Here is a 23,951-nt window from a genome sequence, read left to right as displayed (position 1 = left end):
ACATCTTGCATACCCTACCCTCCAGCTTTTGGATGTTATTCTCCCAGGTGAAGACCACAGCTCAGCATCATTCAGGGTACTCCTCTGAATTAAAATCAAATCCCTGAACACAGTTTTAATAATCCCATTTTCTATGCCGCAATATTTCCATAGATTTCATATATTCTTTATGCAGAAACCAATGTGTGTGGTGGGAAATGGTACTACGATGCGGAAAAGGTACTAAATCATAAAGGGTTCTAAATAAAACTACAAACTTGGCTATTGGCGATGACGATCCGTCTGACATTTATGACGTCGCACGCGGAGGGATCCAGATTGTCAACCATGGTCAGAACGGTGAGAGGCAGCGAACAGCAGAGGTCTAACGTTAGCACAGCTACTCATTAGGACAGAGAGACTGTACTGTGAAGACATTTTGCTGTGAACATTTCTGAAAGCAAATGTTAACCTTCGGATAGTACAGTTTGCTAGATTGTCTAGCGTTCCAGAAGCTAGCTTTCAGTCTACTAACAGGTGTTCTGCGGTGGAAATAGCAAAAATGTCGTCTCCAAGTCCGGGTAAAAGGCGAATGGATACCGATGTGGTGAAACTGTATCCTTTCTGAATATAAACAGCAGTGTCTTTATCGCTGTTTAGTCAGCTGTGTCCTCCCAGTATTATGTGGTAATATAGCCAAAACCTATTTACTGATGTTGCTTGTTTGTCTGGGTTGGCCAATGCAGTCAGAGCTTTCATTGTGAATGAGTGTTTTTGTGTAAACAACATTTTGCTAGCAAAGCCAAGTGTTAGCTATTTCTGTCCTGCTCAGTTCGTTGCAAACCTTCAGTCGCTTATCGGGACAGCTGTATTAGCTAATCACATCGGTCCAATGTTCTCACAGTTTTTTTTTCCAACTCTGTATTTTTGTGACATGCAGCGTTAGCTTGTTGTCCACACTCGAAAATTACTGCAACAACCGAACAGACGCGAACATATTCTCCTTTTCAGACTTGTCTTTTATGTTGTTGCATCACTCTTATGTCCGACAGCAGAAGACAATTTGACAGACGTTGTGGTTCTATTGTCTAGCATGTTGTTACGAGGAACCTGAGTTAAAATTGGCTTTTTAACACGTTGACACAGTAGCTTGTTTACATAACGTAAAGCTAACGTCAACTGAAAATGCTGCTGTCTTTTGTTCTACACTCGTAAAATCGTTGGCGTTATTGCGGCATTGATACCAATCTGGATCTGGTTGTCTTTGTTTTGCGACCTCACCACGGGTTTTCTGATTATTTTTGTTATTGCATCTCTGAATTGCAGTGTTACCTTGTTACGCAGGGAAGCGGGCTGGCTAGTCTGCTGGTTAATTTCAACATCAAAATGGCCACCTGATCTGTGTGTCTCACTGCACTTTAGTGTCTGTGAGCAAATATTTGGATGCCTAACTTGTGTTATTTTAGTGTGCTCACAATATTCTGTAGTAATAGGAAGTGGTCAGTGAAGCTGCTTTTCATGTGGTACAGCAGGTGTCATGAGCCTGCTCCTGTTTTCATTGTGAAATGCTTGAACTTTTTAGTATGTTCTGTAGTTGAAGAGTTTGTCATCATGTTTATGTTTATGTGCTGATGATTCATTTGCTTAAATTTATGAAGCTCTGACAAAGGGATTTCTAAAAGTGAACCATAACTACATATTTTTACTCAGCTCAGTGTTCTAGAAGAACATTTTGAACTAGTAGTTTTGTTTTTTTCCCCAGCACAGTGGAAACCAGCTTAATGATTGGGTAGTCTGTTACTAGCCGGAAACCACAGGAGGGAGGGACTTAGAACAGCTGATGGGATGGCAGTAAAAAAGTAAGTCAAATATGGGGCTAAAAGAGGGCTGGTCAAAACAAACCAAAAACAATGGGACGTTGTCTTAACAGGGTCAGCATAATGGTTAACAAGGATAGGCTAAATTTAGGAGCACTGGAAATTTAAAGCCACAGTAATTAGATTTTTTAAAAAGTTGTTAACACTGTTTTGAGGTAATGTTTTGGGGGAGTTTTTTGCCTGTAAAGACGTATGTTCTCTGACTTATGCAATACTGACTGTTTTTCAGTTTTTCATAGCACATACAACCACATTAGAGTTGGAATAGCCTATTAACTGAAATTGCATGTGCCTCAAATGTGTCAAATACTCATCAACAAGGCTTCAGATAGTTGTTTTGAAGCTATAATTCCCTTGTTATTTTGGCCTGTTACCCGAGGCGTTTTGTTACTTCTACTAGCTATCAACTGTGCTTGTTTGAGCAAGTTGATGTTCCCTACTACAACTGCATCTGTGCAGGCCATGGCAGCCATGACAGAGTGCTGTAGCAGGCAGAACAAGTTTTAAAGGACTGCAGCACACACATTGCCTTGCAGTATTTCTTGTAGTTCACCCCCTCTACTCCTTCTCAAACTCTGTCATTGACAGGCGAAAGCAGGTTCACTCTATGCCACCTGCTTAGTTTCATACAATGACCTGTGTGTGTTTTATGACACCATGAGTTAGCCTTGGTCAGCAAGTGTTGAGGAATACAGTTATATGTGTTTAAATGTAGGTCTTCAGAACTGATATTTACTCGGTTACATAGCATGAGACTTCACTGCTGACTTGGCCTATTTGTTGGGCAGAGGTCAGGAAGGCTCCAGGTTACTGGTTGGGTAGCAGTTCCTTCCTTCTGTTTGTTTTTCTAGAGTAAAAGTAACAGAAACAACCTCCTCTCTGTCCCTGTGTCTCCCCTTGGTGTAACCAAAACCTGAAATTCACACCGCCTTTTAGACAGGAACGGCTTCTTTCTTATGTGCTGACAGTGAGAGCCCTCACGCATTAATTTGCTGCGGCCACCAGAGAGCTGAGAATCTAGAGCGAGGGCCATTCGGGAATTCATGAAAATGAATGTCAGAATGACCTCAGCATGTAGTATTACCAGGTTTAAGCTTTGTCCTAAGTCAGGTTGGTAGACAGGAGCCTGCATTTAGCACCAAATATACACGGTCTTTCTTTGCATGCCAATGCCCAGAACTTTTTGTACTATTTGATAAAATGTAGTAGCCATTATTAGTTTGTTTTACACTAATTTTACAGTTTGTGTTTGTGCATCACCTTGTCACCCTTGTAAGCTTAGTGTTGTGGGTGGCAAGAGTTGTTTATTGTCCAGCCTTTAATTCGCTGGTAACCAATATGGCTTTAGACCACTTGTTTGCTTTGTTTTTCCATGTTACCTTAATATTATATTAATATTCTGTTGGGTTTCTGTAAATTGACTTAGAGTCTGGTTTTGACCAACTCTATATATAAAATGTCAAGAGATAACTTTTTTTTGTGATCTGGCACTATATAAATAAAATTTTGATTGATTGAGTGATTTAATTGGTTTTCCCCTGTAAGTCGCTTTGGAAAAAAGCGTCTGCCAAATGCGTAAACATAAACATAAACATAAACATATTAGGACATTATGTTCTCTAGCAAGAATCTTAGCAGTCTTTGTCTTTTTGAAGAGCTTTACATTCCACTTATTGTGTGGGGTTGACTGTGCATACTGTGTAGGTTGCTGCTCTATTATTTGCATGTATTCATCGTTGGTCTACTTGCTTTACACATGCTTTTAAGCAGTAAGCTGCTGGAATTTGAACACAGGTAGATTACAAAGGGCTAAGTCTATTGTGAATGCTAACACGCACTTGTTACTGTGTGGCCTATGGATTTTAATACTGGAAATAGGACAGAAATAAAATGTGTAGGATTATCTGTAGAGTGATTTAGTAGTGTCTCATAGAGAACATTTATATTGTCAAGAATAACCAGAATAATACATGACAGATGGGTTATTATAAAAATGCTGTAGTCAGAAAAGGTCCGAATTTCTTTGGAAATGTATGTTTGTGAACACAAATGTTAGGCTATTAGGGGCAGAGTTTTTTACTTTTCATAAAGATTTTAAAACTTAACTTTAGTCTCAGCAGAGATCATTGTTGTTAGTAAGAGTTTCTGTTTTGTTGCGATGGGCCTTAAGACTTGAGTACTTTGTGTTCATGTCAGAAGTTTCATTACATCAGGTGGGATGTTGAGCTATTTTAATGTAAACAAGTCTGCATGTAATTTTTCCTTTCATTTGTTGTCAAAAGATCTGATAATGATTAGATTGTATTTCTTTGAAGTATGGCCATCAGTGAATTATATTTGGGGTAGTACTATGTAGCTGTTTGGAATGGGGCTCTATGGTTTGTTAGTTCCAGTATCTATCACAATACCTCACATCTCTACCAGTGTTTACAAATCTTTAGCATCCCAACCATCCTCTTCCACATCCCTCCACCCTCCCTTAGTGGAATGCCAATCCTGAGTTTTATCTGCTCTCCGCTTGGTATTGCGGCCCCATTGTACCCTTTTAACATGACATCCGGACAGAATCAGCAGCAGAACCTTTTGTGTTTCCCGTTTACAGGAGCCCCTATGACCTCCACCTCCTGCTGCTGTGTCAGACCATGTCACACAGTCACAGGCACCTAATCTGCACCAAGAGCTATTATTGCAGGACTGAACAACTAGACGCAGGGTTCAGTAGGGAAGGAGCCAGCAGTTTTGTGCCTGTTCCTGACTGAGAGGCTGATTGAATGAATGGGAGCCTGATGAGCCTGTGACGAGAAAAGGGAAAGCTCTGGTCTGGTGACTAACAGCATGCTTTGTTATGATGTTGTAATAGAAGTAACTTTACAGGGTAGACACAAAGACGCTAAGAATGTTACAGATGTGCAAGCCACAATAGCATTTTACATTTTTCTGCCAGCAAAGATGGTATGTACTGTAATTGTAATGTTCATGGTGAGGAAAACATAAAACAGATGTTGCAATTCAATACAGTTAAATTATATAGTATGTTGAAACTATGCTCAGAGATGGCTTTATGTCAGCCATATTTTTTTTTTTTTACTCATCAGGAGGCATTGCTGTTACTGTTAACTCTAAGGCCCAGTTATCAGTTTGGAGTCCTTGGTTATTGTGACTTTAGGTTAATATTTAATCTGTAAGAAGCTCAAACACAGACTTAGGTTATGTTGGTAATTACAAACCTGTGGTGCATGGTCAACTAGTGATGGTATGGAGTCTCAGTGGAAGTGTCTGGAATGGAAGCCCTCAGTTAACTGCCACATGTTGTGAATTCATGTGTTTATATAAAGCGCAATGTAGTTTTTGTGTTTTAAAGGTTGAGATGTTGGGTTGAAGCCCTATAATTTTCTGTCAGCGTGAAAGCATAGTAAAACCTCTTCTTTGATCATCTGTCTTTTGTTGCATAATGTTTATATACATGTATTTATTTTGGCTACATTCACTCCTGTCTGCTTGAAGGTATAGTACATTATCCAATCCCAAATAAACCCCTGCTCTATTTTCATTTGTTCATTAATGACCATAAGGCATCCTACTCAATTGCAAATGAGGCCCCTTCTAGTCACGTGGACCCCGATTGATTGACAGTTGTGGTTTTGGGGGTCCAGGAGCAAGGCATCTTTGACAGTAGGAGATTTGAGGCCCTCACTGTTAATCCCACAGAGCAAACAGTGCAGCTTCCTGCACGCATGGCTGAGTTCCCTTAGAAAAACAGATGGACTGAAGTTCCTCTCTTTGTTTCACATGATTTTTTTTTTCCTGCACTGGGGAGCTCAGCCTGCCTCTACCCTGCCACAACGTGCACTACTGCTTTAATTTGGAAAATCAGAGCAGTTATAATGGTAAACCTATATGTTTGGTCATATATTGGCATAAATCCTGTGATACTTACATGCACACTTAAAAAATAACTTATCACACTGTTGGCACTGTATGGAGTAAAAGAAGCCTTATCATGAGCGCAACCTGCACTATCCACACCCTGTATTTGACATGATTTGGCTGTCTGCCTATGTGCATCTCAACTTCTGTATCAAGTTGATAAAAATAGCCCTGTTTCTGTGTTTTAAACTGCTTTTGTTGACAGTTTCTTCTACATATCTGTGCTGAAATTGACATCTCATGAAATTTCTCCTTGTTTTGTTTTTGCAGCACATAGCAAATCTTATCTTGTATGTTTGTAGATTTTCTAATTAGCTAGTTGCCATGGATCCATTGTCTCTCCTGCCGTGTCTCTGTATTGTGATCATCAATAAACATATGATCATAGCTTGAAAAAAAAAAAATAGTAACTTCATATTATTTCCTTGTGCACGCATGCAGCCCACACATGCATGCACAGACACAGAAGCTCTGTGCTACTGCTGTAAATAGACTGTTGATTTAGTGAAGGGCTAAGAGGAGGAGCAGCTGAAGGATTCACATTTGATTGCAGTGGGTGGGCTCTCATCTCTCAACAGAGAAGACAAAGAACTTAGCCTGTGCAGTACTGTGCTGCTCCAGCTCTCATTCAGGGAGGTAGCCATCAGCTAGCATAATACATTGAGGCCTGTATCTAATGGAAACCAAATCTGCATTGCAAAGGGGATTTTTATATTTCAAGCTGTCTTTTGAGCTTTGAGCAAAGTATTTATTTTAGTTTTACTCATATTGTGAAGAAGCTTACAAAGTAGTGCTTCACTACACTGCAGTTTCTGTTTGCATATTAAAAATGCAAAATGCATACAATGTTTTTAGAATTAGTTTGGAGTGCATTTTAAAATTGTTATTGATGTTGGTTTTATGCATAATGAAATGCAATACAATGTAGATGAGCTGTCATATCAACCGCAAGTTTCACTTCATATATTATGACTGCAAAATAAGCCTACTTTTTGCAGATTGTTTTACTTATTATAAGATGACTGTTTGCTATATAATCTTTTGCATTATCATGTAAGAATTTTTTTTCTCATTTGTAGAACATGAGTTCTAAATTTCAATGAAATGAAATATCTATTTACTTCCTAATTCATTATCCAGTGAGTGCAGCACTTCATAGATACCAGATATTTACATGTGGATTTTAGTGAGTCAGGCCTTTGGGGCCATATGTCCATTGATATGTAAAACCTGCTGCGAGGGTTTCTTTTGCACAGACTGCACATGTTGGCACTGAGTGTTCCATCAGTATTCAAACACCTAATGTGTCATAAGGAGCTAGAATGCCTCAAGAACAGTCAGTTAAAGCCTGGCTTTGTTCAGTAATAACCCACTAGAAATTTTAGATTGCTATTTAGAATTAGCATTTTGAACTTATCTGAGTTTTCAGTACTGTAAAAGAGAATGCTGAATTGTACTATAAGAGAGTGCAGCCTCTTAACATTAAACAGACATAACTTGAATGAGAAGACTACTATGGACATAGCCAGGAGTAACTACCTAAGTGGTTAAGTACAATGATATTATTTGCAGCTCAGTACCAAATTTTAAATCTAGTATTTATATATATTGCACATCTTATGGTTGGTATGGATATCAAGTTCAGGTCTCTTTATAAGCCTTTGCCACTGTCTGTTTACCACCACAATCTGTTTAGCTTGGTTTAGCATGTCTAGTTTCATACTTGCAACTTCTTGACTAGAAACCTTGACGTTAATGACCAGAGTGTAGAGAAAAGATTTTGTATCTATTGATGATGTGCTAATGGAAGAATGACAACATGGTGACAAAAGACTGCAGTCCTGTTAGCATGCTACCTGGACATTACTGCTCACTTACCTGGGCCAGTAAGGACCCTATCACCTCACAGGAAAGCTGAGAGCAACAAAGCTATACAGTGACAGTGAGGGAGTATGGGTCAGAAGCAGAGCTGGTATAAATCAGATTTAGGACCATGAATAACTGGCAGCATGTATAGCATGACCTTGTGTGTGTCTAATACAGTCCAGGATACAACATTTTCCAAGTCAGGAAAGCAAATATACAGACACATTTAAACTCCTTTATTAGGGCCTGAGCAAGCAGAGAGCCACAAAGGCCTAATTGTATCTGTAATTACTGTTATACCTGATGATTAGTTTCTTTTAAGGTGTTTCAAATAGTATAAAAATACTGTTTTAAAACTGATTGTGTGAAATTTGCTTAAATGTTATTGTCCCATTACCATCTATTTCTTAAAGCAACGTATGACTTTGACCACTAATTTTTCTTCAAATTTGTAAAACCCCAGTGTTAGCCTAATCATCACTAATCCATTAGTCTTTCTGTGCTTACGCAGCTGACACTTCCTTCTCTGTGAACAACTACAAAGATGACTCCATCACAAGCAGTCCATTTGGTTGCATACCAAACCGATAAGTCACTCAGGCCTTTGTGGAAATTTTGTCACAAAGTACATTGTAGGAATGGGAATTCCATGCAGCAGCAACAAACGCGGAGACAACAAGCAATGAAACCATGTCTGCTACCAGGTTAGAAGAAATGGAAGGAATCACTGTAAGTCAATTGTCATCTTATAATACGTCATGTGTGGCAGTGAAAAACAATATTAGACATCAGTTTCATGGCATTTTCAGAATATGTCATTGTGTAGGGTTATCATACAGTACTGTAAGGAGCAAGTGAGCGGTGAGGGCTTGGCCATACCCTGTATGCTTGTGAGGTGTGTATGATAAGCCTACACAATGATATATTCTGAAAACGCCATGAAACTGATGTCTAAGTATTGTTTTTCATGATCACACATCCTGTATTTAAAGATCACACTTGACTAACAGTGATTCCTTCCATTTCTTCTGACCCGGTAGTGGACACTGTTTCATTACTTGTTGTCTCCATGTTTGTTGCTGTTGCAGCTGCATGGAATTTCCCTTCCCACAATGCACTTTGTGACAAAATTTCCGAAAAGGTCCGACTGACATATAGATTTGGTATGTAAACAAATGGACTGCTTGTGATGGAGTCATCTTTGAAGTTGTTCACCATGAGGGAGGTGATTTAGGTGTGTAAGGACGGAAAGACTAATGGATTAGTGATAACTAGGCTAACACTGGGGTTTTACAAATTTGAAGAAAAATTGGTGATGAAAGTCACACGCTGCTTTAAAGGTTTAGAGCAGAACATTGTCACATGTGCTTATGTGATGTTTATGTGAGAATCTGCTTTGTGCTCACAGCCACTAGTTCATTGGTTTTGGCCAACTCCATTTCTAGGTGAAGAACGGCCTCTGTTTCCTACATCTATGATAACAGCCACAATATACTGTTCTCTATGTTGAGAACTCAGTTAGTTCATTCCATGAAAATCCCTGCACTTGTTCCCAGGCTCTTCGCTGCCCCACTTCTCTTCCTCTATAACTGCAACAGTGTACAACACTAGCTAGCTACCATCAGCTTAGAAATACAGGACATTCATGTTGACAAACCTTTCTCAATACAAATATTCCATATTGAACTGATGAACTGCTTTTTATTTTATTATTCAGTTCTGTATGACTTTCAGATATTTCAGTCTTCATTTGAAAGAATGTACAAAGAGCAAACAACTGGCATATATATGTTTAGTATTGTTCATTGGATATTACACAGGAAAGAGCACTTAAAATCTAGTATACTCAGTATGGTGTTCTCTGTAAAAGTGTGTGAGTACTGGAGCCATGGGAGTAGGAGCTCCTATTGTTGGTATTCACAACATAATCTATGTGCCGAGTCACTGATCAGAGGATTAAATGGCCATGATCTAGTTAGGTTTCAAATGTGTATTAAAGTAGAATAGTGCGGAGTTCACCTTGATAACTAATATGGAAAATTAAGAGCTCTACTGGCATGATAGCCTCAGTGTGAGATGGACAGGCAGTATGTACAGGAGTGGGTCAGTGGGTTTGGTGGCTGATGGCTCCAAGGCAAAGCTGTGTTATTTGGTTGTGCGGAGCTGATTAAATCATACTCTCTCAGCAACACCCTGCCTATCACTAACTCAGCTTGCTGTAGCAGGATGGTTGCTGTGCTACATATGCACAGCTCCGGCTGTGTGTATGTGGTTGAGGTCACAGTGCCTTTTTCAGAGTAGTATGCTGCATTTCAGTGCACCGATGCAAATAGTATAGACATGGACAGAAACAAAACGCCTCATACTGTCACTCTTACACAGAGTTAATTGTCCACATAGGGCTTCTTATCAGAGAGTGAGAGAAGCTTTCTTGTCATGTGAACCCTTTTGTCTGTTCATTTTACCTGTACAAGGCCAACTTCTGTAGTGAAGTCAAAATGATCCAATTTTAATATCTCAGAGGTAAGCCTTTGTCTCTATTGTATGTTCAGGTTTTGGTAGTTGATAGTTCTCTTTTGATGGAGGAAGCCTACCCATTGCTTACACCCTGAGGACAGCTGCTATATTTCCTGTCTTTCATGTGAAAAGTCTTTGATTGTACTCAGTCACTACAATCTGTCTGCTAGGGAGAGAAAACGAAAGAAAGGTTGTCATTGCAGAGTTCCTCATCTCAAAATAAAGATGTGTTGGGTAATATTTTAGGGTTTCAGCTGCTATTTAAATCGGTTTATTCTTACATTCATACATATTTATGCACACTGTTTATTTTTGACACTTTTTCTCTGCCAGATGTTTAGGCTGACGTCATGATTTGAGAGGAAGCCCTGTTCTGTTCTAAGAACAATTATATTTTTATGTTGATTAGTATACTTTCCTAAAATTGCTCTGGGAAAGGTTGCCCATTGAATATAGAGTAGAAAATGGACTGACAGCCTCTTAATGGCCTATATTTTCATTAAAGTCAATTCCAGAAACCTGTTTGTGTGTACTCACAAATGCAGTCCACCCCAGTGATGTCATTCCCATCCACAGATCTGCCTACGAGGCTGGTTCGGCATTCACCAGGCTGATCTCTTTTCCCTCATTATCTCTGCATCACTTTTTCTCTGCTTCTCCTCAGGCATCAATCTTTCTTTCTTTTTATTTTTTCTGTCATATTTTTCTCTATGATCTTCTCTTACATTTTTAGCCATCTGTGTTGCTGGCTGACCTTTTTTCCACCCTCTCTTCTTATTTTCGTCTTCTTTGAGGTTACTATTAGTATCTTCCAGTGCTACTTCTTAGCATGGTTTTCACAGTCTGAAACACAAGCACTGCTTCTTATGTCTCATCTGAACCGTTTGTCGTCATAACTGGTCAGTACTATTTATAAACACAGAATTTGCAAGAAACTCTAAATGTTGACCTCTTCCTCGATTTGCTTTGATCCAAATACTCCAAACTTTTGGTTCTTTTGCACTAAAACTTCCTGTGACATGTTCTATTTTCAGTGTGAGCAAACAAAAAATACAGTATTATGTCAATACCTTGTTATCCATTTAATTTTCTGTGAAAATAGTGCCTAGTTTCTTTAATACTTTACGTCTGTGTTGATGTAAAGACATTGTGGGCTTTTCCTTCTCTTCCTCCCCTGAAAAGAAAGATTAGAAGCCGAGAAATGCTTTGAAACTGGCTAGATCCTCCCTTTTACCAGATTAACAATTTCTCCAACATACTGCTGTTTATGAGTCCCCATCATGTTTGTTTTCCAAACTTAGACAGAGATTGGTCAGGATGGGATATTTTCATCCTGGGTCAGACCGGGATAGTGGCCTGAGTGGACCAGTAGGAAAACAAGACATGTCTAGACCACAACCAGAAATGCTATTTACTGCATATTGTTAAGCCTTTAAGTGTGTATTATAATATAAAAAGATCAGGATAACGTTGACTTTAGTGGTGAGATAAACATGAGTAGTTTCAGAGCCAGATTGGTTGTTTCTTTTGATGATGAAGCACCAAAATTTGACATGTTATAAACTTCGCACGGAGCCATCACAGAGCTACTACAGTCATCCACCTAATTTATTTAGTAAGTTAAATGGATTTAAGAATAATCTGAAAATAGTTGTTTTACCCCATTTTACTACAGTGTCTTCCTGTTGTTTTTATGACTGGAAGTGAAATACGTTTTATATACAGGATGGTGACTGTCTTACTGTTGCAGTACCTTTTTTTTTTCATTGTGTGTATGTGCTGTGATTGAGCCATGTATATCAGATTATGGATTTGTGTGTGTGAAAGGATATTGACCTGGTACAACCTACAGATTATGATTTATCTATACTAATCCAAGGTGGGGGGATGGACAGTTAGGTGACAATGGAGTGTTTACTGGCACATTAAAATACTTTATCTTATAGATATAATATGGTTTATAAAAACCCTTCATGCTTGATTGTTATAATCTTGATTTGTCTGTCCTAAACCAGACCATCAGCGTATTTACATGTCAGGACATAGTGATTATTGTAGCCATGAAAACCATCTTTTTAGAGTTTTCCATCTAATGATTAATTGGCTTGTTTGAATTTTGTGTACCTGCAAAAACAGACAAACTGGAACTTACACACAGTGTTGGATAAACAGAAAATATTGTGCATTTCTGATCTAAAAATAGAACAGAATATCTAGTGTGTGTATTTGGCTGTCTGTACAGGCTTTTGCCACAGTAGGGAACCAGGAACTCCCTTCTGTTTTAAGAAACCTGACAAAGTCCCTCATTGTGGACTGAGCAGTTGTTGACACAGAGAAGTAATTACTTGTGAGTGGAAGGAATGGCTGCTCAGAGATTCGAGCCTGTTAGAACACTGCGTCATGTGATGATATGAACGATGGTCAGAATCCCATCAAAGTGGAGCGATAGTTCAGGAGACTGGTTCACTGAAGAGAGAAATGAGAGGACAAGGTGTGAATGTTGATGTCAAAGCCACAGAATGTTCTGTAACATAAAGATTGTGAGTCGTCGGTGTCTGCTGTGTCTGTGGTTTCGATTGTTTATAACCCAGCAAATGAACTAAGACCACACTGGTATTAAAATGAATAGTTTTGTCTTGGAGGATAGATGGTCAAACAATAGCGGTGGGGTTATTTGTGACTCTTGACTGCATTTACACATAAATAATCAGTTTGTAACCTTACATTACCTTACATTCACATCATTATCACATGAATGTAACAGAATGTGAGAGGTCAGCTGGTGCAACATGAGCTCCTCCCTTTCCCTACCTCCTCCTTCTCTTGCATGCCCCGTGAATATTTACATGATCAGTAGGACGCAACAGTTGCCTTTCTGCTTGCCTGCCACCCTGTATTCTGTCAACCTGTCCTCTTAAATAGTATGTAAATACCAAGGGGTCAATGTAAAAATGTCTCATCTTCACAGAGAGACCAGTTACTCTCTGGCCTCTCAGTCAGTGTGACTAATATCTATTAGCCTACAGCATAATCTGTGTTGATTCAACCTTGTCAATAGCTTATCCCCCACCCTACTCCATTGCTGTCCTATGTATTACAACCATACCATCCCCCTCTTCTGTCTTACTGCCCTCTCTGATGTGGTCGTACATATACATTCGCTTATAAACCAGTGGTTTCACTATTGGTTAGGAGCATAGCTGTCCTGACATAAAGGGTAGAACTGGGAACGCTGGAGAACGTAAACAGTGCACGAAGGCTAACGCAGGAGGAGCATTTCTTTACGTGCTGGAATGTCCTCACACATGCAAGCTGGCTGTTGTTTTGCAAGTGTGTTTATTAGATCGTTCTGTCTGTCTTGTCTTGTTGTTCATGGTGCCTTGGACAGTGTGTCAAACATTGTGTTAATGTGAACATGGCTCAGAACAGAGAGGTTCCTCTTCTGTCTCCGTGACACATTTCCTTGCTGAAGCCAGGGATTCAGTCTGCTCCACACAAACTCTACCAGAGCTTAAAATAACCTCCAGTTTGATTTAACCCTTTGGGGTCAGTGCTGCTAATGGGATACACACTCAATCAGGATTGACAAGCCAGCTGCTACTGTGCAGCATTCCTATCTTTTGTCCCTTGTTTCCTGCAATAACCATATTCTGTTGGTTTTCACTCTCATTTTTTGATCATTCCCTTTAGTTCCCCCCTTTAGAGTTGATCTTTTGCGCAATTTTGTGTGATGCTGTTTGTTAGAGGCCAAGAATGATCACAGTATGAGTATATCATATATATGTTACCACAGTGTTGGAATTGTCAAATGATATATATAAAATAGAAATAATAAATAGGGCACTGTCCTTCTGTTATTGTTATAATTAAGTCTGTATCTGGAGCTGAAGAGCCAAATACTGAGTGATTACTTTGTCCTGTAACCATAACAAACCTCTCCTGTGGCAGATGAGTTGAGGAAATGCAGATCCATTTAATACTAAGATCTTCATAGATTTGTTTGGAAGCTCACATTTATATGAATGTCAAAATAAACTAGTAGTCACAGTATTGATGGAAACTAGCTAATCTGCTCTCTGTTGAGCCTCATTCACACATTTACTTAGCCTGAAAGTTTACAGACATTACCTGCTAGAGCTGTATTTGTGAATACAAATGTCCAAATCAGTTGGCTCAAATATTAAACAGACTTTACCCCTCCAGCTCCCTAGTTGTTTTGACTCACAGGTGGACAGTCTGTTGGAATAAACCTGTCACAAGCCAACTATTTTCCCTATTCTACTCCCCTTCTGCTACAGCTTCTTTAATGTTTCCCCTTGCTATGTGATGTGATAACCACCACCAAGCGAGCAATGTATATCTTGAAAATGGCAAGTTTTAACTAAGGTTTGCATCATGGCAGAGCTGGCTTGGTTTTTGGTTCTTATCTATGGCGATTAATACCAAGGCACTGGTGCTGTATTCTTGGTTCAGTACCACCCAAGTAGATTGTGAGTAGTTTCAAGAAATACAAACAAGTCAGAGAGTATTTTATCTTATTCCAGAGCAGAGACACCTTAGTACAGTATGTCTGATGTAGCCTTTAGCATGTCATTGACTGGAGAATTCACAGCAAGTTTGTTGAACATCCAGCTGACTTGGATATTTCTGTCATTTGTTGTGTATTATGATAATGTGTCAATTTGTTATTGTTGTTTTATTTTTTTTTCAAAGTTATAATGTACTATTGTTGGGTACAAGAATGGAAATGTTAATGGAGAGTTGGATCGTGCTCATAAGAAAGGATTTTTATCTAATACTGAGATGTCAAATTGTTTTGTTTTATCATTTTTATCCTGTAGGCTTCTTGGCTTTTTTTTGTCTTGTGAATTCCCTTAACAGTCTTACAGCATTGAGAGCAAACATGAAGTCACCATCCTCAGTGGACTCAATGAATTTGTAGTGAAGTTTTTTGGACCACAGGGAAGTAAGTTATTTCTCTTTTTTTCATTTATTACTGTTGTGTTACATCCTCCAAATCACCTTAAATTCATCAAACAAACACTCGTGGGGTTTTGAGCTTCCCTCCCCCTTGACTCAGTCTTTAAAACGCAAAAAAAAAAAGACTGATGAACCACATCAACGTTACAATCAGTGTTGCCAAAGTAATAATCAGGCTGCATCTAATGTTTAGTTAAACTCAACTGACCATGAAAAGTGATAGTGAATGTTTTTTAAGGGCAGGCAACAAAGGAATCTCAGTCATTCTCATGTCTGAAACCTAAAGAGAGGCTCATCGCACTAGGCCAGGAATGTAAAATGGATTGAAACCAGGCCTGAGGCTACAAAGTGTAAAGCAGAGTGGAGCTGGGCTTGAGGGAAATTTGGATAAGTAGAGCAGCCTCCTCTGCAGGAAATGCATGTTTCATCTGCAGTTGGCAACATCTGTCTCACTACTACCACTGCCACTTGGATATCCATGAGGAGTGGGAGTGGGTGTTTGACCATGTTTATGATGCCTCAGAACTATGCCAAGTAAGTGCTACTGTTGTGTCTGTGTGTCCACCACCATTCATATCTTAAAAGTGTGTTTTCAGACATCTGTGTCCTTTTCAGTTTCAGTACAGCACATGTGGGTCCTGTTACTCACAGCTGTTCTCGGAGACTACAGCGTACAGACAATCTCATTCTCTTCCTCTTTCTCTTTGATGTCAGAATATTATATGAAGTGGAAGTAAAGAAGTCTCTGGGGCTGAAATACATTACTGCGTGAAATAAAAGAAAATGGCAGAAGGAGGTGGCATGTGTAGCTCATTTCTCAGGCGACCCCCTTTTTGTTGTTTCTGAGCAGATGAGAAAAGCGTGCAGAAATTTGCTATTACCCTACAGTGTCAAAATGAATTGGGGGCGTGAAGGATGGAAGATGATATTCAGTGGAATAAAATTGTGCCTGTGTTCTTTCATTATTTTTCTGTCCTCTTTGTGAACAGCACCATATGAGGGGGGCGTGTGGAAGGTGCGAGTAGATCTTCCTGATAAATACCCTTTCAAATCGCCATCAATAGGTAGGAGTTTTGCCGTCACTTGAAACTTTTGCAGCATTTCGCTTTCAAATGTGGGGGCATTCTCATTTTAAACTAATATCTCTCTTACTCCTCTCAGGATTCATGAACAAGATTTTTCATCCCAACATTGATGAAGCGTAAGTGAATCGTATAAATGCAATTAATGTGTCAGTGTTTTTCATGTTTTTGTATTAGTGGTAAGGAAAGCTGCTGTAAACCGAAGACGTGTTTAATTGAGTAACTCACTCATCTTCACAATTTATTTCCTTGTGGGATTCACATGAAGAAATACTGAACAAGACTGTATTGTGAACTACACCTTTTTCATCCCTCACCTTCCGCACAATCTGCCGCTGTACCATACAGATAATCACACAAGAAACAAGCTTGGCCAAACACTTTCTGTCAATATGGCTTGTAATCTTCTGCTTGAAAGATAAATGTCTTGCAGGACATTGAAGGTGGGTCTGGAGGGACAGACTGAAAATGTCCCTCCTTCTCCACCTCACAAAGCCCAAAATCTATGGTTAATACAGTTAGTCCTCATTCAGCCTGGAAAATAAAAAATGATAGTCACAAAAGTATGTAATCATCCATAGTACCCATGTTTACAGTAGAAGTTACAACACGTAACAGGAAACGAGCAAGAAGTGTTAAATGGTAAATACATAATCAGTGTAACTTCTATGTCTCACTCAGTAGCTGAAAACCATATGAATCCAGTCTTAAGGGATTTTTCACAATTTTGCAGGTAGATTAAGAGTTTTCTAAACTTTTTTTTTAGAAAGCTTTAACATACAGCATTTCCATATTAAAGTACTTAAAACCACTAAAACTATGTTAATATTTCATTGGCCTGTGTATTTATATTATGTCAAATGTTTCTAACAATGTTCAAATTCATAGATATCTTTAATTTTATGCAGTGCAACAGCATTTAATCTGGTCATCTGTCAATGGTGTCATTTTCCTTTTACATTAATATTAAACTACGTGTGGCTGTTTCATTTAAATTAGATGATTAAACAATGAATATAAATTACTAAACACTCCCTGAGCCTCATCGGATCATTGGCAGCTGTGGTGGAAACAGGGTCCCATGATCACGTACTACAACCTAGCCTCATCTACTATGTCTTATAACTGTTTGATTCAGAGACAAAGAGCATAAGAAATGACATGCTTTGTGTCCAAACATGCTGTGCTATGCAAGTGATACAGGATGCTAAGGTCTGCAAAGGTTAATTCTCTATCTCCATTTTTGGCCTAAAGAAGTCTCCATTTCTTAGTCACATTTAGAACGACCTAAGCATTGGCAGGTTTAGGTGTGTTTGGATGTAGAATAGGTGATCACATTGGTAATTACGAGTATCTTCCCTTTGGACTGAGACGAGCTAGCACACAGATTGATGTTTACTGACCACTTTGGCCCTGTCCCTCTACAGTAACTCTGTTTTCTTCTTGGTTTCCCAGGTCAGGGACAGTGTGCTTAGATGTCATCAACCAGACATGGACAGCCCTCTATGGTGAGTGGCTGTGTTACGCATGTGTCCATATTAAGTTTCCTCATTGGGGTCTGTGTGATTATGTGTGAAGAACTTGACACACTGCCATCAGCACCAAAAAGGTGACTGCTGGGCCCCTCTCTAGTAAGTGTGGGCGCATTAGGCAGTGGTGCAAAATTGACCCTAATCTACTTAGTGAGGGGAGAAGTGGCCACTAATGAGGTAATACCCTCATCCGGCAAGGTCAGAAAACATTCACCTTCGGCAGGAATGATTTACTGTCTGTCAGCTGTGAGAGACAGCGTCATGCTCAATGGCAGCAGTTGTATATGCTGTTTGTCACACAGTTGCTGCTTTCACTGTGTATCCCTCTCTGCTCCTCTTCATGTCCCTGTGCCCTTCTCCTGGTACATTTCCACATTAATTTCTCATTAGAGGCCCTCCACAGGGCTAAGATAGCTGCTCAGCAATATAAATGACTTCACAATAATATCCCTAGCAGGTGTACAGCACCTTCTTTTTTATTTTCACTGCTATTCTGGATGATAAAAACAAAGAATGCTAAAGCTTAAAATTTAATTTAAATAGTTTCTAAGTCAATAAAATATCAAGTTCAGACTGCCATTTTCTGAAAGGATCCATTTTCCTTTCCATTTTCCGATGTGTCCAGTGTGTTAACCTGCTCTGATCTCCTTTTTAGACAAAGTCAGACCTGTTAGACATTAAAATGGATGTCATCTTTGTTATGATGTTTTATAAGATGCAGTGGATTTAGTTGTCAGTTGTTTAAAAAAAAAAAAGTCAGATCGGAAAAATGACTGGCAGAGCTACCAATCAAGTTGCAATTGTTTGTAACAGATCTACAAAGAGAGAGGTAACAAAAGCAAGTGATTAAAGCATGTAAACATAACACAATGGACTGTGAAAAGCTGTTGTTTATCCTGTATGGATGGACCCAGTGGTGACACCTAGGAGAGAAGAGCAGAATTACAGATTTTCCTACAGGCCTCTGCTTTCTTTCAAAGCTGAGGCCTACTTGAACAGACCTAGTCAAAGAGATTGCTGTTGTTTGATGTTATGCTATCTGTGAATAGGCATTCAACATATGCACTATGAATCTTTGATCATTCTACACTGCAATTTTGACTCATTTAAAATTCAAGCCACTGGATTATATATTGTCTGATGACATATTTCTCTTATCTCCCCCTTCAGATCTGACCAACATCTTTGAGTCGTTCCTGCCCCAGCTGCTGGCCTACCCAAACCCCATTGACCCACTGAATGGAGACGCAGCTGCCATGTACCTTCACCGGCCAGAAGAGTACAAGCAGAAAATCAAAGGTTCAGCTTAATCCAAATGTGTCTGCGTTAGATCCTAGATCTGTCATCAGTTAATCACCTGCAAAATTTTATCATCCAACAAGATATTACAGCTTCTGCAAACCAGTTTTCTTCTCCCGTATTTTTCTTCTACTGTACATCTGACCATTCTGCTGTTGTCTTTTTTCTCCTTCTCTCTATCTGCTTCCTCTCTTTCTCATTCTCGTTCTCTTTCTTCAGAGTACATCCAGAAATATGCAACAGAGGAGGCTCTAAAAGAGCAGGAAGAGGGGGCAGGAGACTCTTCGTCCGAAAGCTCAATGTCTGATTTCTCAGAAGACGAGGCCCAGGATATGGAGTTGTAGTGATTGGAGGGCTCCCCCATCCTGCCTCCTCCTTTAAGCCCCACAGAGACTATATTTGATTTCCTAACCATGAAAAAGCAGACTTATATTATTCATATTTAAACAAGTTGATTTTTTTTATTATTATTATTATTATTACTAAACAAGGATTTTTATGGATATCTAACCCTTGGTGTGTTTGACAGACACCCCTTCGATTCTGTAGCTGTTTCCCCCTACACACACACACACGTCGCGATTGCTTTCACAATCTCTTCATTTTTTAAGGTGTGTCACGTAGTCATAACCAGACCAGTTCCTCATTTCTGTATTCATATTTAGTTTTTAAGTATTTATAAGAATCCAGTTTGACCTGAAACCTAGACTCCTATTTCTTTGTTTATATCACTTCACTCTGACCAACATTTTAGTCATTGCTCCACAAGAGAGCCACTTAGGCCTTGCTGTCCTCGGGGCAGAGCCCTTCAATATCAGTCTATTAGAGCAGACAGTATTTTTCAAAGGTGCAAAAACATACAAGTATCCTGGCACACTTTACATTAATAATAAAGAAATGATCAGTCTGAAGGCCATCTTTGCTGTTACTCAACTTTTGTTACACTTTGTCGTCCTGCTACAGCTGCCTGTCTGTATTTGCCACTGTGCAGCGTAAAATAAATACCTAACAACAATGTCAGGTTTGTGAGGAAATAAAGATAACTACAACTTAAGTCAAAAAGACATGTTTGGAGGGCTTTGGATATTGATATACAGAAAAAGCTGTACTGTGTATACTGAATTGTTGAGTATTATAGGAATGAAGGCTGTAGTGGAGATCCTGGTCAGACTCACTTGATGTGATGGGAACTGAAAATAGACCAGAGTTACCCTTTAACTACAGACCATGTGACCTGGTGTTCAGTTCAAACACATTAACACCAACATTTCATGAGCAGAGTGCCACTGGTTTACAGTTAACTGAATCCTTAATATTAAAACATCTTTTTTTTTCTACAATCCATTTTCTTGTGCAACACTCTTTTGAGTTACTTTGAATGTAGGAAAAGTTAGTTTTAACTCTAGTAAAAGCAACCAAAACGGTCACGTGGTTACAGAGTGGATCTGAGTGGAAGTAAACAGTGATTTGAGGATCTAGATTCAGGTTGATGTAGTTGTGGTCCTACTCACATTCCACTCTTCCCTGCAGTTTGCTCCAATGCATGTCCTGTATACTGGTCCAACCTGTGGTATGTACCTCGACGGCACCGTCGTTACTCATACACTTAGAGTATATTTACCTATTAGGGTAACTACTTTGATAACACGTTAGAAGATTACTAGGGAGGACCCAATATATGATATTTAGGCCCATAGGATTTTTATTTAGGGGAATTGACTTCACGTGTACATCAACTTCTTACTTAAAGAAGAAACTAAGAAAACCCAGGCATCCTTCATTGTTGGTTCAATGTGGTGGATTAAGATGTAAATCCATGATGAATGGAAAGAGATTGCAATCGTAGCTTTGATTTTTGGCTCTTTTTTTTCCCTCTGCTTTATTTCTTGTACTTTTCACTTTTTGCCGATGGGGGGGCAGCACGTTTGCTTTTTTTTTTTTTTTTTTTTGTGTGTGTACAGCATCTACCTTGTACAGTGATTTAAAAAAAAACAAAAAAAAAAAACAAAGGACTCTCAGTAGCCTCATGAGAACTCAGTGTAGAGCCTAAAACACTGACGGTGTATTTTGCCTGGCTAATGTGGCAGTCAAACTACCTAGACAACCTTGAAATGTATTCACTTCAGTGATTGCAGTAAGAATGACCAGTTGCTTTGTGGCAGATTGTGGATCCTGAGTGGGAGATTCAAGGCTGAGTCATACTTGGATCACCTTATCACCTAATAACCCCCTTTTCTGTGCCTCATCACATAAAGAAGGTGACCATTGAATAAGTCCCTGAAACCATTATTCCAAAAAGCCATTATGATAAAATAAAATTTAAAAAAAGCAGTAAGCACATTGTTTTTACTCAACCTACTTTTCCTCTCCCCTTCCTGCAATTTGATCTTGTGCGATTTATGATATAACATCTACCTTTTCCTGAACATCACTCTTTTGCAGGTTTGGTGGATTACCCAGGGCTGAGTGGCATTGGGTGTATTTGAGCTAATGTAGGTTTGTTAGACTTTTATGGCTCAGGTTTGAAATACAGGAGTTTGGTTGTATCTTGCATAGTGATTAACATTTTCACACGGAGAGTACTGATGGGATTAGAATCATGCTAATATTCGTTGAACTGTGATTTTTTGACATGTCAGGATAGTTAGTTTCACTGGGTGGTGACTTCAACTAAACAACATATGCTATATCGCTGTTTTACAGATAGAGTTAGCTAGTTTGGTATACGTATCCGATAAAGCATTCACTGCTCATCTGAGTTTTAGTTAGTGTCTGTTGTGTGGTTATACGTAAGATACTCCATAGACATGCCTGCTTGTCCTCCTCTTGCAGATTCAGAGTTGTACAGATCAGTGTGAATGATTTCAAACTAGGGTGACCTTTGACCTGTAGTGAGCCTGATAGATCTAACTGTACAGAAATCAAAAGTGTGGTTCAGCCTGTTTTAAGAGATTGGGTTTTCTCCAAAGTCATAATTTAATAAGACATTTGATAACAGGTTTAGGTTGAAAACATATCTTTGGTTTGTTTTATTTATCAAAGGAGTTTGGCTGTTTAAAGCTATGGGATCATTGTTTTCTCATCCAACCTATAAGAGGTTTTGGATGTCAGCTCAGGGTTCGAGCAGGATGAACCCATTTTAACTGAAGCAAAGGTAATTTTGCAATGGTAGATATGTCCTCATATGAAGACTCCAAGTCTCACAATTGGCTCACAGTTCCTCCATGCTAAGCTGCTGATACAGCTGTATTTCTTCAAGAAAGAGAACTGCTACTTTGTTTTTATCGAAGTCATTTAAGCGCCGCTGTTATGATTCAGATGAATTACTACTCTGAGATTTTGAGAGATTTTTTCTTTGTTTTAATTCAAATTAGAATACTTGTTTAATTTTACATTTCTGCATTATTGTAATCGAGCGCTGAAAATATGGTATGTCCAAGTAAAGAATTGTAAAATAAAAAATTAGCATGATTATGCAGTGGTGCAGCAGGGAACCAATGATATTTTTGTCTCTTTCAAAACCAGGATTTTGGGTAAAATTCTAGGTTTGGTGTTAAGCATTGTGAATCTGCTGGGCAATAAATGGATGATCTTCTCAGCTGTGGCCTGGTGGTAAACATAACAACCAGCTGATCTTCACAGTAGTCTCGCTTGTTCCTGTTCTCTCTGATCCGACTCATTATTCAATGTCAAGTCAAAAAAAATGCTGCCTTTGTGTTTCAGGTTAAATTCATGAACTAAAGGATATCGCCTCAAACCAGTGAATGATCGTACTTCCAACTGCAACTTGAATTCTAAACAATTTTTGAGTATTGAAAAATGTTTATGGTTAATGTCCTTATGGCTTTCACCCCTCCTCTTCTTTTTCTGCTCAAAGACCACAGGCTCAGGTCAAATGAAAAAAAAAAATTAACATCCCACAGTTTTAAACAGTGATTTCAAAGAAGTGTAACCCCCATGATGGGATTGATGGAGCCTCATGATTGTGACTGCAGACCTGCAGAGAAGTGTCCAGCTCAGAGCCATAGCCCCATAACTCCTATAATGTATCCACACACTCCCCTCACACTCTGCTGGATATAATAAGGAGGAAGGGCCTCTACTAACTGAATGGACAAGTTAGATCTTAAACATAGACAGGATATCCAGGGCCCATTCTTCGTTTTATCAGCACAGCTGCAGACAGCCAGCACCTTGATCCTGTAGTATCACCTCCCCCCATGTGTTGACTTGATCTTCTCGTGCACTTGCATGCTTCTGGTGTGGAGTCGAGGCTGGCTCGGTGCACACTTCCCATTCTGTCTCAGCCCTGCACTGGCCAACTGCCGCCGTCAGGGTATTTGGCAGGCACACACAGCATGGAAAATGGCAGGTTTTTGTAATAGAAACTATGTATTTGGTACTTAGTGTGTGATACTTGAGGGTTAAAAAGTCAAAAAGTTTATTTTCTGTTTTCAAAAGTCCATCCTCTGTCTTATTTTTATCACCCCCTTTGCCCTCCTCCTCTTGTTTTTTCTTTGCATTGTGAAGTGGGCATGCTTGTCAAAAAGGACAAATGCTCTCTATTAATAGGCTTATAACCTCATAAATAGTTGTGTATAAAATAAACTGTTATAACTTCTTTTTTAATAAAACATTCAATGTGTATAAATGGTCTTTGAGTCTGGTGTCATGTTTGTAGCTATTTGTCCTGTTTTTATCAATGACAGTTGCAGCAGTTTTTTTAGCATAATGTCATTCTGTTTTATGCCCTTCTTGATTGAATGAAATTTAAAGGCGTTCATTAGATTTTTGCATTTCACTGAAAATGAAGATTTTAGGACATTTGGGTCCACAGTAAGTATTACATCACTGCAAAGTTGAGTTTGTCCTCATGAGAATCAACACACCCT

General features: G+C 39.1%; 1 protein-coding gene across 1 annotated transcript; it reads left to right on the top strand.

The window, feature by feature from the left end:
* The first annotated feature begins 320 nt into the window (after positions 1 to 320).
* ube2h (ubiquitin-conjugating enzyme E2H (UBC8 homolog, yeast)) lies at positions 321 to 23,714 on the top strand. Its single transcript, XM_030149328.1, has 7 exons — positions 321 to 594; positions 15,056 to 15,132; positions 16,136 to 16,210; positions 16,308 to 16,347; positions 17,684 to 17,736; positions 18,931 to 19,059; positions 19,279 to 23,714. Exons 1-7 carry the CDS (start codon positions 542 to 544, stop codon positions 19,401 to 19,403), a joined length of 552 nt encoding a protein of 183 aa, XP_030005188.1. The 5' UTR covers positions 321 to 541; the 3' UTR covers positions 19,404 to 23,714.
* Positions 23,715 to 23,951: the final 237 nt, after the last annotated feature.

Source organism: Sphaeramia orbicularis, chromosome 12 (assembly GCF_902148855.1).
Source record: "Sphaeramia orbicularis chromosome 12, fSphaOr1.1, whole genome shotgun sequence".
Taxonomy (NCBI): Eukaryota; Metazoa; Chordata; class Actinopteri; order Kurtiformes; family Apogonidae; genus Sphaeramia; species Sphaeramia orbicularis.
This window is presented reverse-complemented; position numbering and strand designations above follow the sequence as displayed.

Coding starts and splice junctions, on each gene's coding strand:
- ube2h (XM_030149328.1), top strand. CDS start 542: ATGTCGTCTCCAAGTCCGGGTAAAAGGCGAATGGATACCGATGTGGTG. Junction 16,348..17,683: donor CATCCCAACATTGATGAAGC/GTAAGTGAATCG, acceptor TTGGTTTCCCAG/GTCAGGGACAGTGTGCTTAG. Junction 17,737..18,930: donor GACATGGACAGCCCTCTATG/GTGAGTGGCTGT, acceptor CTCCCCCTTCAG/ATCTGACCAACATCTTTGAG.